The sequence below is a fragment of the Pleuronectes platessa genome, chromosome 13 (genome assembly GCF_947347685.1).
Source record: "Pleuronectes platessa chromosome 13, fPlePla1.1, whole genome shotgun sequence".
In the NCBI taxonomy this organism is placed as follows: domain Eukaryota; kingdom Metazoa; phylum Chordata; class Actinopteri; order Pleuronectiformes; family Pleuronectidae; genus Pleuronectes; species Pleuronectes platessa.
Genome location: NC_070638.1, coordinates 20,486,757 through 20,500,938, shown reverse-complemented (window position 1 = coordinate 20,500,938; position 14,182 = coordinate 20,486,757). Strand labels below are relative to the sequence as shown.

At 41.0% G+C, this 14,182-nt stretch overlaps 1 protein-coding gene across 1 annotated transcript in view; it reads right to left on the bottom strand.

Moving 5' to 3' along the window:
• col15a1b (collagen, type XV, alpha 1b) overlaps positions 1-14,182 on the bottom strand; it is a 51,831-nt gene that overhangs the window by 1,182 nt on the left and 36,467 nt on the right. The window contains exons 23-44 of the mRNA XM_053438646.1: positions 13,906-13,968; positions 13,366-13,401; positions 13,177-13,260; positions 12,531-12,596; positions 12,081-12,116; positions 11,740-11,802; positions 11,463-11,552; positions 10,909-10,944; positions 10,669-10,722; positions 10,315-10,371; positions 9,387-9,446; positions 9,033-9,077; positions 5,854-5,935; positions 5,604-5,629; positions 4,429-4,527; positions 4,182-4,326; positions 3,974-4,047; positions 3,713-3,844; positions 3,408-3,506; positions 2,510-2,584; positions 2,163-2,360; positions 1,111-1,226 (exon numbers count right to left, since the gene is read on the bottom strand). Coding sequence (XP_053294621.1) covers positions 1,111-1,226; positions 2,163-2,360; positions 2,510-2,584; positions 3,408-3,506; positions 3,713-3,844; positions 3,974-4,047; positions 4,182-4,326; positions 4,429-4,527; positions 5,604-5,629; positions 5,854-5,935; positions 9,033-9,077; positions 9,387-9,446; positions 10,315-10,371; positions 10,669-10,722; positions 10,909-10,944; positions 11,463-11,552; positions 11,740-11,802; positions 12,081-12,116; positions 12,531-12,596; positions 13,177-13,260; positions 13,366-13,401; positions 13,906-13,968 — 1,736 coding nt within the window. The remainder of the gene's footprint in view (positions 1-1,110; positions 1,227-2,162; positions 2,361-2,509; positions 2,585-3,407; positions 3,507-3,712; positions 3,845-3,973; positions 4,048-4,181; positions 4,327-4,428; positions 4,528-5,603; positions 5,630-5,853; positions 5,936-9,032; positions 9,078-9,386; positions 9,447-10,314; positions 10,372-10,668; positions 10,723-10,908; positions 10,945-11,462; positions 11,553-11,739; positions 11,803-12,080; positions 12,117-12,530; positions 12,597-13,176; positions 13,261-13,365; positions 13,402-13,905; positions 13,969-14,182) is intronic.

Here is a 14,182-nt window from a genome sequence, read left to right as displayed (position 1 = left end):
GAGACTGTGTGCTGGGTTTCAGGTCAACAGTTACTTCGGACTCATGGTCACGGTCACTCATACACGACTGCAGTTCACCAAACTCTGATGTGCTTAGCCATGAGGAGCAAATGTTTTATTCTGCTCCTCGCCCGGACTGATTGGAAGTGAACCAGGAGGCAAAGGTCAGATACATGTGCGTCCATGGCCTCAGAAAAGGTTTAGGTTCACAGGAAGCACAGTTTCACGCTCTCCCTGTGTCTGCATGTGCTTTCACTGAGTGCTCCACTTTCCTCCCAGCTGCACGCCAGGTGAATGGAAAATGATTCTCTCATGTTTAAATTTAAGGTTTTCAAAGGCCTACAACTGAGACCATGAACCCAAATCCAGCTGGCACTGGGTGAGAGGCGGAGCACCTGGAGTGAACCAACGCAGGCAGAGCGAGAACATGCAAACTAAGGTTAGAACCCAAGAGTCCATAAGCTATTTTTATTCTATGATCATCTATTGCTGACTGTTAACTTTAACAGGCTAATGCAACGCCTCAAGGCAACACCAGAGACTGAAATCAAAGATGGACGACATGGACAGTAGGTCAGGCAGGATGACTCCTGGCCTGAATTTGGCGATGGGGGTGTCGGGGTCTGGAGGAGGCTGGGGGAGCACCTCAATCTGAACCAGAGGACCAATCAGTGCAGGTGAGAGCTGTTAGCTGATTGGTCCTCAGGTTTAAAAGGGAGAGACCAGAGAGAGAGAGACAGGGAGACGCACAGGAGAGACACACAGGTTTGCAGGTGACTGATACAGAGAAAGAGAACTATATTGCTTATTGTAAAGCAGCATTATCTAACAATGTCTTTAAAGTGCTTCATCTACCCCATCATCTGTGACCAAATGCATGCTGGGAGATGCTCACAGATACATCAGCTCCTGTTGATTGCACAAATGTTCTTTTCAGTGAGAGCTGCTGCTCATGTGAAGATGAGATTTATGACCTGTCTGATAGAAAAGACGATCGGTTTGGATCATCCCTGCACACAAATACTTTCCCTTACTTGCCCACATGTACGCACACACACATATACACACACACACACACACATCCACACTCACTCGCACACAACCACTCACCATGCTGAATCAGTCATAACGTTGCGTCCGTCAAAGGAGTAAATGGGAGTGGATGGATTAAATGTTCCTCCATTCCCAGAGAAGATGGACATCCAACTGCTGAACAACACTTCACCCTGAGGAGAAAACAGGAGCAGAATAAAGGGAAAATACTCAAAAGATGATGTCAACAGTAAATACATCATTTATCAGGATTATAACTTTAAATATAGGAAAACACAGAAACAGATGTATTCACCCCAAATAAAGATGAATCTCTTGAAGTTAAAAAATATGATGAAATAACCATGACTGAAAAAACTGTGATACACCACAGGGAAATATTGTGTGTTATATTTTCTGGTGCAGGGGTTTTCCAAGTCTGAGACTGTGAGTCTCTCCTCAGATAAAGCCTGGAAAAAGACCCCCCCCCCCCCTCAACCTACCTCAGTTTTTCTTTTGCTCACTTTTCGACACATATTTCTTGATTATATTGATCATTCAACAACAGAGCAAAGACAGCCTTGTAGCTGTTTGACATAAACTTCAACCTGGACCGGTGGTCTAGTGATGGCAAAGTGACGCTTTTTAAACTTTAAAATCAGTGGAAATTTGCTCACTTTTCAAATTAGCAACATTAGGCATAATGGGGCGTAACCTTAATTAAAAAAAAATGTCAGTCTCTGGTATGTATATTGATGCTGCTTTTGGTTGAAATTGAATAAAAACATATGTTTCTGTACAATCATTGCTGTTCCATCCTCACAGTATTTCAAATACAGCTTAATACCTCAAAATAACTTTGCTGCACAGTCCCAAGGGGCTAGTATGTATTTTCCACTCCGACCACTAGATGTTGGCAGAGTGCTTCAAATACCTTCCTTGGTATGTGTAGTATTTGCACCATCAGGCACAATCGTCACCTCGGCGGCATTAAGACCGGAATAGGTTTGAGGCAAATTCGCGACATTCGTCCACAAGGGGTTAAAAGAACAAATCAGGCCTCAATACAAAGCTACCGTGACAATTATTCTGGGGTTACGCAATGAAGGGACGTTTTAATTTGTCCTTACCCTGAGATTAACCACTGGCATGTCATTGCGGTCCGCCTTCCTCACGATGGTGGACAGGTCCTGGAGGTGTGAGGACAGGAAGGCCCTGTACGTGGCCGTCAGTCCCACGGAGCGCGCCTGCTGGTAGCACTGGAAGTCGGCCCCCCGGATGCCACGCATATCCCCTTTCAGAGGTGAGTTCAGTGCTACCAGATGGAGCTGGTGGGGCGGAGGAGAAATACAATTGGTCCAAATCTGACACGTTATCCTTCACAAAATCTGACATCAGTGGGGCTGGTGTTCGGCCAAGTCATTTTTAAGTGTGCGTGCATGTAGGTGTGTGTAAGGGAGAACATGTGTTTACTCACCCCAGGAACAGCATTAAAGGTCTGGGGTAGTACGTTAAAGCTGGGCTGATATCCTCTACCGCCCTCCTGCAGCTCCTGTTGGAACAAATTGATTTATCTATTATTTTAAAGACAAGATCATAAACAGGATTTATAAATGTTATGAACGTGTGTGTTTATTTCAGTCTTTCAGCCTAAGGTCCATTCCCAGCCTGTGGGGACCGTTTCCTTGTCCTGTGTTGATGCTCTGGAGCTACTTCAGAATTATTCCCTGACATTAGTGAGTCGTCCTCAAACAGTTCTGCTATATACTGTCACTTTTCACTGTTTGTGTGCAGAGCTTTTTTTAAACAGTCTATGGTGCAGAGTGAAGTTAGAAAACTTTGTGTTCATCCTACCTGGTTTGTCTGCAGTGACAAATATATAACTGTTAGCTTTGTTACTGTTCATGTGTGTGGCTTTTATTTATAATTTACATTAATTTACTGACAATGTGTGTATTTTACATACATTGCCCCACCCCCCACTGACTGCTACAGAGCGCTCGTCGCCAGTTTATTCAAAGTTTATCAATATTGAACGTATCACATGTTTAAATCGCAACAAACTTGGCAGAGCACTTCTCTGGGTCACTAACAATACAATTGTCAAGTGTGAAGCCGATAATTATAATATTAATAATAATAATAACTTTATGTGCATAGCACTTATTTAAACGAGGTTACAAAGTGAAGTATCGATTGTTATTATAGAATTTCTGTTCAGTCCGATTAAAGAGCCAAATCATAACATTATATGGTCAAGACCTTAAGTTTATAGAGAAGATGACCAGTTTGCGAGATATGCAATTCATAACAGACAGAAAGACAGTATGTGTGTGTGTGTGTGCCAGTGTGTGTGTTTGTGCACGTGCATGAACCTGGCTGTGGCTCCTGTGTGTTCTGCTATATTCTCCAGGTACGCTGAGCGTCTGAGACTCTGCTGAGGAGGAAGGTCCGTGATGGAGCAACTCTCCGAGCTGTAAGACGGACGCACACATACACAGACTCTGGGTCAAATACACTTATAAGTTGATTGGTACTTAACATAAATGTTGCTAATTTTATTGTCTAAAAATATGCCTATGTACATATGTGTGTACATGGATGTTATATTATTGATAAACAGAATTGGAAAATCCAACATCCAACCAAGCAGAAGCATGTCCGCCCACCATATTCCCACCTGGATCTTGCGCCAGCTGTTCCGCCGCTTGATGTACAGCTCTCCTCCTCTCTCAGAAACATAGGCTAGGGTTCCTTCTGGAGCCCGTTGACTCTCTCTGATCAGAGCGTGAGTGGATTTATATACGGTCACCTGTACACACATAACACCACAGCATCAGAGCTGTAACTTAATGACAATTATGAAGTTATCAATCGCTGAAAATTGTAGTTTTATCATTTTTCTTTTAAGCAGGGTGGAACTTAAAGCGTGTTTTGGTACCAGGTTGCCGGATCCTGAAGATCCTGAAGATCCTGGTGGACCGGGAGGACCAGGAGGGCCAGGTACGCTGTCAGCTGATGACAACACATAAGAGTTACATCTAACATCTTAGTCAGCTTTTAATCATACACTATATATGTACGGATTTTGATCTAAGACTTTTCTTAGTAGAGATTGAATATTTCACCATCTTTCTCTTTCTACATACCAGATCCATATGGAGGTGCAGGTCCCGGAGGGCCAGTGGGGCCAGCGGGGCCTCGGGGGCCAGGTCGCCCGAACCCAGGGGCTCCAGGCACGCCAGGAGGACCTATGGGACCCTGAGGACCCACGATGGACTCACCTTTTGGACCCTACAGGTTCAGAAATACAACAATAACTTCAGAAAAATTGTAACTCAGTAATGAGGTTCTTATAATACCGTCAGGACGGAGTTTCTAAATATCACGACTCACCACAAGTCCTGACCTGCCAGGCATTCCCGGAGGACCAGGCCCAGCGGTGTCACCCCTTTCTCCCTTTTCACCTTTGTTCCCCTGATTTCCTCTCGCACCCTGACAGAAGAGACAACAGAGATCAACCACAGCACCACTGAGCAGAGGTATAGAAGTGTCAGGAGTTTATTTCTGTGGCGGTGATGATATGGGTATAGATCACCCATATTAGCAAGTAAAATGTAGTCATATACCTTTTTTAGCATTTATTTATTTTTGGCCACCTCTGGGAAACGGAACAAGCTGTACCATATAAAGTTGCTGTGTTTATTTTGTAAACAAACAGTAGAGTATTTTTTACATCTAGCAGACATTGCGCAACACTGTGTCTCGTCATCCAATAAATTTGAATTTTATTTTTGCTCTATTTTGGCCTCAACCACCTCCGCTGGTTTAATGTCATGCTGATAAGCTTATTGTTGCAGTTTTTTTTACTGTTTGGTGCTGAATAATGGGTGTAATGAGACACTTCAGCTGAAAACTGCTGAACTGAAGTGGATCAGAGAAGTGAGTCTAAAGAATTAAAGGTAGAGGTAATAAAACCAAAACAATGAGCTGACACATAATGAAAGAATCTATAGAGCTGGAGTGAACTTCAGTCATGTGACATTTCTCTGTGCAGGTTCATCTTTCGTATTTGGAGCCAGAGTCTGTGCAGCAGTGATCAAGGAAATGGAGCCACTTAAATAAGGTCCTGCAAATACACAATGCACTTGACCAATCGTGAGTCAGTCTCAAGTGTCAATCATGTCGTTTCATGTTTGATGCATCAAATGATGACAAATTATCACTTGAACATACATCAGTGTTATATAACTACCTAAAATTACAGAATCCATTTTTGGAAACATTTATTTGACCTGTCCTTTGAATTCTTAGTTTGGTGCATGGCCCATCCTCTAACATGGAGCAAGCAGGGTTTATGACCTTTACTGCAGCAAGACACCAGGTTGGGATCAAGGCACTTTTTTTATGACCCGCCTATGATTCATTGCTACAAATGACCCATTTCACATTACATTAAATATACAAGTGTTTATCATAAGTATCTTTTTTATATAAACTAATTCATGATTGTTGACACAAAGAACAAGTTTAAAACCTTCAGGAAGTTTAAAAAGTAAATTAGTACTCACCACAATTCCATCCAGAAATCCAGATTCTGAGATTAAACATGACATAAATAATACATGTGTATAATTATTTAGGATTTAAAAAAAGAGTTTATTACATATGAGGTTGCAATTAAACAAATAGTTTGAATTCCCATATGCTTAACTGTTTCATGTTAAGTTACTGGTACTGTTTGATTGAGCACCAGAGTGTTAATCACACACAAAAGTTGTGAGTGAGCAATCCGGAACATTAATGATGTAGAGCTCTTACCAGATGTACCAGGCTCTCCAGGCATCCCCTCATCTCCTTTGTCACCTTTAGCTCCAGCTGAATCTCCCCTTGTCACTGACTCCTACACACACATACATGCTCACTAGCATCAGATGGATACTATACACATATGCACTATGTACACAAATCTGCGGACTGCTGAAAACATGGATTGAATTAATTGTGTAAGTAATACATCTGTACAGAATGTGTGACAAAATAGTAAAACTTGGATTATAATACAAAGCAAAAGATTCAAAAGATTAAAACATTGCTGTCAGCACTGCACACCAACACCTGTTACATACAAGGGATGCATGCTATAGACAGCTGCATGTACACACCCTCCACCCGTCTGTACAAAGTTAGAGATTAAGGTGAAAGCAGGGCTGGGTTATTAGCAACATTGTGAATGTGAAAGGTTTCCTTGTTTCATCACAGGGGTTTTACAGAGTCACCATCATGGACGCTCCTGTTATACCACACACTGAAACCTCCAAGTAGCAGCCGACACTTAGCCCATAGAAACTGATGCTATGTCCTGTTGCCTCACATCAATGAACCCCCACTGGATTCAATCTGCTGTCTAAAACACCCACTGCTCTGTTATTACATTACACTGTGGGCGTGTACACAGAAGTAGAGTGAACCACTGCCTGTAACATATAACTCTGTTCGAGACCTAGAAAATCAGCAGTAAATTTAAGGTGGACCAAAACCAACCACCACCTGTATGAAGCTGTCCCGTTCATCTGCATGTCACTGGTGAATCATTAGCACAAAATTACAAGCATCAAATGAACTGTTTAACTGTGAGCCACAGGGATGAGGCTGTCCTTATTTATGTGAAATATGTCAGTATCAGGAAATGAGAGATTAAACAATTACTGTGGCAGATTGATATAAGGGAAATCCAATCCCCCTCAATCCATCCATCTGTTCATTATCTACAATGTTTATACGCTTAACTGGAGCCAATCCCAGCTGACATTGGGTGGGAGGCGGGGTTCACCCTGGACAGGTCGCCAGCGGATCACAGGGACCACTTAAAGAGACAAACACCCATTCGCTCCCACAGTCACACCTACGGCCAATTTATTGTCTATAATTAACCTTAACATCATGTCATTGGACTGCGATAGGAAACCGGAGTACCCAGAGAACAATATGCAAATTCCACACAGAAAGACGCCACCCAAGTTGGGATTCAAACTGGGCACCCTCTTGCAGTGAGGCGACAGTGCTAAACACTCTTATGTGATTATACTTCTCTAAGTCTATTGTTTATATGATAAAAACAAGGCATAAAGATTGCAGATTTAAAAAAAACGTCTCCACCAGAGACGTATGCATAATTTTGCTGTGTTAATCCCCACATCCAAAGTTTTGGAAAAAGGAGTCAAGTTTCAAGCACAATCCGTCTCCAACAAACCAAGCACTGCTTCTATAGTAGCAATATGTCTATGTTCCAATCTGATCACTAGTTCAGCTACTTTGAATTCAGCCAGAAGCAACAGCATCACCAGAGCCACAGGAGACACTGAACCCCATTTTCAAAAAAAAAATTCAATCACATAGTTGGCAAAACTTGAAACACTGATCTTCTGATTAGACACACTTGTGATTGTCATTTAACTTTAGGACCATACAACAAGGAACGTCATCAACGATTCTGACGGTCCACGGGATGATTTGCTCAGACAGGATCAGAAGTCATGAACAGGCCGAGCATCGTGTTTATGTTGATATTTGGAACAACATGAGCTTTCACTTTGGTCAAAGACTATGAGCATATTTGATCAATAGCTATGTTTGCCTTCCATCGTACTCTTCCTTCCTGAACCGTATAGAATATTTTTTCTCAGCATGCTGTAAGACCAAAACCCCCATACCCAAGAAGATCTCATCCGTCAGTGGATGATATAGGATCTATTGAATCTATTCTATCTGGTTCTATTAAAGGCTGGATTCACCAAAGATTCTTTCCCCATTGTTTAGCAAAGGAGAGGATTGCCTGTGATGTAGATGTAGTCCTGTGGCCTGACCCGTCCACAGGCAGAATGCTGAGGCAGAATGAAGGATTGGCATTGCTTACTATATTAAAATCATATGTTTTTTTTAATTTTTCCTGCCGGTTTTCATGTTTACATTAAAAACTTTAAATCAGTGCAGGAACCGCAAATATCCTACAGTAAATACATTCATTAATATCTGTATAAAGATGTCTTTTTCCCTGCTATGCTCAGAGTGCATTGTTTTGCATTTATTCAGGTAGTGTGTTATGATTGTGAATGTTATTTGATGGCAGTGTTTGGTTGTGGGTAAAGATAATTGATTGTTTGATTTTGAAACACTAGTCAAAGGTTTTGTGAGTGTCCCTTGAAGTTTGGGCTTTGTGTTTACTGTTTACTGAGAAGAGCAGAGGAAATGTGTTTTAGCAACTCAGAAAAGACTGTCAGACACAAGGTTGTACAGCGTAATCCAGAAAACCCAACACCACGAGCACAGGGAGTTTGACTTCTCACACTTTCAGTACAACTGATTAAGAAAACAGCTTTTCTTTGGAACGAATACCAATTTAAAACGTATCGTAGCCAACATTTATTTATGAATACATTCTCTAGTTTCCTGTTTAAACCAGTTGAACCGAAAGTGATTTGGCACCAAAAGGGATAGATTCAACTATTTAATTTTCTCCTGCCTGTCAGAGTTTCATCCAGCTTCCTCCTGGAGATGATGAGGAGAATAAGGATGGACGAGGCAATAGCATTTGTCCTCAGTGATCTTATTGAATGCGTTAAATTAATGGCCAAATTACAATAGCAGGCAGCTATGGATCTTTTATCTCATATCTGGCAACGACTTACAATCCACTTAACATGTAGATCTCTGTAAAATGATGGAGAATAAGCTGCTTACAGGACAAATGTTAATGCCTGGTGAAATGAGACCAGACCCACAAACATGGAGCCTTTACCAACGATCATTAGGACACAGGGAGAGCAGAGAGGGAGGGGAGGAGAAAAACGAAAGGAGGTAAAAGAGGAGGGGAGGAATGGGCTGCTGTTTGTAGCCCAGACCAGAGAGCTGCCATGCTGCTACACCCGCACACCAGCAGAACCACTGATGGTCAATCTCAGTCAGAAACTGACCAATCAGGTGGTCCCACTCACACTTACTAGTCCCTTTTTGCAGTGCGGTCTGGGGCGCACGGGGAACACTGTCTTTAAGGATTCAAAGAAGAGCAGCAGGGTCAGACTAAATAGAAGTTTTAAAATTTCAATTCTAGTGAATCAACCAAGTCAAGTGTTAGGATCTTTATCCGTTATAAAAAAAATAAACATCTGAAGGTAGTGGTGCTCCACAGACTGACACTTAATGACTAAAATTTGTATGAGTTATGAGATTACAGCATCTTCAAAATGAATTGAACTTTGAATAAAGTTACTTTGGAGAATGAACCTAGTGAAAATGAAAAGCTGCTAAAGTCAGATCTATCAAACTGATATAATGTGTTTAAAGTTTATACTTACTCCCTTGAGACCAAGAATTCTTCCGGGAATTCCAGGTGGGCCGGGAGGACCTGGTGGTCCCTGAGACACAGAAACAAAACCCTGACATGTTATCGATCTATAAAGTTGAAAGGATTTTTTTCCTTTTAAAAAAATTCACAACACAGAAGCCTTTAGAAACCGGGAGACAAAGACAGAGAGACGTAAACAAAAGTGGAACGAAGATAAACCAAACAAAGCAAAAGACAAGATAAAAGAAGGAGGAGGGGCTTTGGCACAACAGTCAAAGTCAAGTTCAACAAAAACATCGTCCAAAACCCCCTTTTTTAAGATACCTCTGCTAGTAATTGAGCTAAAGAGACAATCGAAAGCTTACTATACCTGATCAGACTATTGCTCCAATCATAAATTAAAATCATGAGGAAGTCACAATAAAGTTAGTTAAAGTTAGAAATGAAAATTTAAAAAGTATACAAAACGTATCTTTGCATCCTATAGATGAAGAAACACGACCTAAAGCTTAGATCAGAAAATGATTATGATCATATGGTAGGAATGATGTCTCCATGACGGTAGCAGTAACGCATTAACTTTTGCATCAAATAGTATTGGAGACATGATCTACAGCTTATCGAGATTAACCAATCATTCTTCCTAATATTGTATAATGTATGTCATGATGATGTCATTAGGAAATGGCAATAATACAAAATCAAAAGTTGCAGCGTTTCCTGTTTTTTTTTTTTAAGTCCCCTCCGATGTCTTTCATTTGAAATTTGTGTTCATCTGATGAATCTAAGTCCAATATTCACTGTCTGTTAGCTCTGTTTTGAACTCCTCCTGCTCCTGGGACAAATCTCTGGCTGCTGTCTGACTGACTCTGTCTGCTGTAAGGTGCTGAGCAGGTAGTGGACAGAGAGTCTGTGGGGCTGATGGTGCTGTGTCTTACCTGCAGGCCATCAGCTTCTCCTCTGTCTCCTTTCCTTCCAGGCAAACCAGGTCGCCCCTACAGGAAGAGAGAGAATGAAATCATTTTTAGTTCTTTGTATAAATGCAGAGTGCATCATTTGAAAAGCCAAGCCAACAAACCACTCAAATCATCAATGAGAAAAGTTCACAGTGAAGTGAATTATTAGAAAGATCGATTGAAATACATTTTTTTTTAACAGAATAGGTTTTTACCACACTGGGTCTATCTATTTTTTTCGTTAGCTTTTGACAAGCTCCTTAGAAGACTCTCTCACTGCAGATGGGTTGTTTATTTTCTGATGAATACACATGCAGATAAACTAAAGCCACTCACCGCACGACCAGGGAAGCCATATTCTCCCTTTAGCCCTGTCGGTCCTATTGGGCCCTGAAATAAACACAAAAACACTGTTCATGCACTTCAGTACAATCTCTCATCTACTTGATGAAGTATTTCAAACAAATGAATCAATGAATTACAAAGTTCCTAAAAAGATTTAAGTTATGTAATTTTTATGTGATGTTATTATATTATTTAGTTAAGTGATGAAACATGTAGATATTAATGTCTCACCATAACTCCAGATGGTCCTTGGTACCCACGGTCACCCTACAAAATACACAGCACAGATGTGAGATGAGAATACAATGATCATGAGGTGTAAAGTGTTTTACAATGATAAACTTTATTTGCTCTCTATTCCAGTACATGAAAATCACTGAGCTTTAATGTATTGATTGAAACTTAAGACCTGCATTGATATGTGGTGTTTAGATCTTTGTGTTTCTGTTATCATTATATTACAATAGTCGAACTGACAGTGACTTGAAGAACAGTAAAGCAGAGCATTTTGGCTTCGACTACTGCAGCATTGCAGCTGTGATTCATAATATTCCAATTCTACTGTTGAGTTTGATGCAATCGTGTTAGTGCAGGCCGACCTGGAGTCTTTCTTACTGTCCAAAATGTGTCTGGTAATCAGATTAAGAAGAATGGACCACCGATGGAGGGACCAGAATATGAAATTACTTAATGACTGTGCAGCCATCTGACCATTGTAGTGAGGCTCAAATCATCGGAAAGGGGTTAAAGTAGTGGAGTCATTTACGGGTGAAGGGTCACTTTACCTTAATGCCTTTGGGCCCTTGGGGGCCTCTCGGTGCAGATAAGAGAGATCCATCAGCAGCAATGGTGACTCCTGCCTCTCCTTTTTCTCCCTGTTACAGGAGCAAAGACATTTAATGTCCAAAACTTTTCTGCATTTACAGACACTCCTTGTTTCTTGTTACATGTTGGAGGGGTTTCAGTGTTTATTCTTCGGTAAACTAAATGCTATTAGACAGCGTGATGGCATGCTATCTATCCTAGTGCACATTTTTAATTTGCAGCTCACTGATCACTCACCTTGAGTCCTGAAGGCCCCTGGATACCCTCAGGACCTATTTCTCCCTTTGGTCCTCTGGGGCCCTGAAAAGGAACGGCAGTGAGGCACAGTTGAGACTTTTAACAAGCATGATAATATTTCAAAGAATTTCCAATTATGTAAATCAAAATGATTACATAATTCCTATCCATGGCAAAAAAAAACATTACAGTAGATCTGCTACCTACCCAGTTTAGCCAAATGACAGCAAAGGTAAAATAAAATAAAAAACAGTGTTACATTGCAAATAATATAGTACAAAAGTATTCAACTGGTGATACACATGCTCAGCGTAAGTCGTAATGTAGCAAGCTGCTCTTACAGGAAATCCAGCTCTGCCTGGCAAGCCTTCAGAGCCCTGCAACACACGGACACATGCAACACACACACACACACACATTCATATGCATTAAGACATGCGGTCACAACATACAAGCAAAAGCAGCACAGCGGGATTAATGTCAATAAATGAACAACCTCAAACAAAACTGCAGCTCCAGCATCAAATAGGATAATGCTACAGTGAAGTTTGTTAATGAAGACAATTCAGCAGCTCATTAAGCTCTGCTGTAGTGGAAATGTCTGTAAAAGTATTTTATAATAGTTTAATTAGTGTATATATATAAGTAGCTGCAGTTGACATCATCTTTTCGTCTTGCTCCTCCTGTCTTTATTATCTGTAATCTGTAAGCTTCTGAAATTGTGAAACGAGGCAGCGTAAAACATCAGAAAACACTTTGTCTCTTTGCGTTAACAGTTTATTTCTACACACCATGGGCCCCGGTGCTCCTCTGATCTCTGTGAAGTTGAAAATTCCATCCGTAACGTTGAGGAGCAGCTGTAGACAAAACATACGCTGAGTAAGTCGGAGAGCGCTGGGAGCTTGTTTCACAAGGTTAGATATTTGTTAAATTCACTAAATAGGACTTGAAAATGTTTTTGGCGCCTCATGACAGCTGTGAAATCAAATCTGTGGTTTTTACTGTCATCTATCACGTTACAGTCCATTATCAACTGCAGACCATAACTCCAAATACACTATCTGCTGTGGTGCTTGAGTCCAGACAGCACTCCTCACCAATCACAGACTGGGGCAGTTCTCCCCTGTGATACATTTGAATCTATCCCATAATACTCACAACCTTTGGGCTTTTCTGAGCAACACACTTTGCGGTTCATCTTGTGAGCTACAATGAACATGGTTTGTTCAACCTTATTGTGATTGGAAAAAATCAAGGTCCTGATCATTTAGCATTGTAAAAATATTTCATTAAAATAGATGTTGGTCCAACTAAAGACAATACTACCAACATTTAAAGCTGTTATCTCTGGTGCTAAGTAGCAATTCAAACCCTGTTGCCAAAAAAAACCCATAATTTTGTTAAGTAAACCGTTTGTGTGCATATATGTGTACATACATCCTGCAAATTAAAACTAGGTCCAGGCAGTCCAGGAGGCCCAGGTGATCCTGGGATACTGAGTCCATCAGCGCCTCGATCGCCCTTCAGGAGGGAAAACAGACTCGTCAGTCTTACTCTATCAAAATAAAAGGTAAATAAATGGTAGAGCATCTGAATGCTGAACAAAGTGTGATATGCTCAACAAACCTTTGGTCCATGATTTCCCTTTTCTCCTTTCACCCCCTGTTTGTGAAGGAAAGAGAAATAAAAAGTAAATGTGTTAGCAACCATCCTATGCAGTAGAGAATCTATTTAATATTTGCAAACATATGATCACAGTCAGCTTGGAACATTCATTGTTTTTGGGAGCTCAACGCAGCTGGTGCAGAGCAGTAAATGCACCATAGTGGCTTATTAATAAATGAAGAAACGCATGTCAACAGTTTGACATGGTACATGAGCTACTATCTACCAAAACCAGCTAATAGTTTCCTACTAGTTAACTTCCTTGCCACATTCAAGCTGTTTTGGTCATTAACATGGCTCCTTCCTGTTCCTTTATGATCATTATACCTAATGAAATTCACAATACTACACTAATTAATCAGGGGAAATAATATAGCTTACAAATTTCGTGCCAAACTGTTAGCTGTATCATATTGGGGCTGTACCGGTTGACCATAGACTGTATATAAAGATGGACAAGAAGCCAAATGATCTGAATTGCTCCCTGATAATTTCCCTTACCCGAACGCCTGGTAGTCCAGCAGGACCCTGGAGACCCTCTGCTCCGGGGTCTCCTGGTTCTCCCTGAAATCACACACAGCATGAGGAGTGGCAACCTCAGTCAATGCTTCTTGTGCAAACATTCGGTTCACAAAGGTCTAGAAATGCTCATGAATCCCTCGCCCTTTGTATCAGTGCACCCTCAAAATCATAAAGAATGACAAAACTATAATAACTAACAATAAAAACCACTTGACGATCAAACATAAAGAGTAAAGACTGAGAGAAAGGAGAGGGA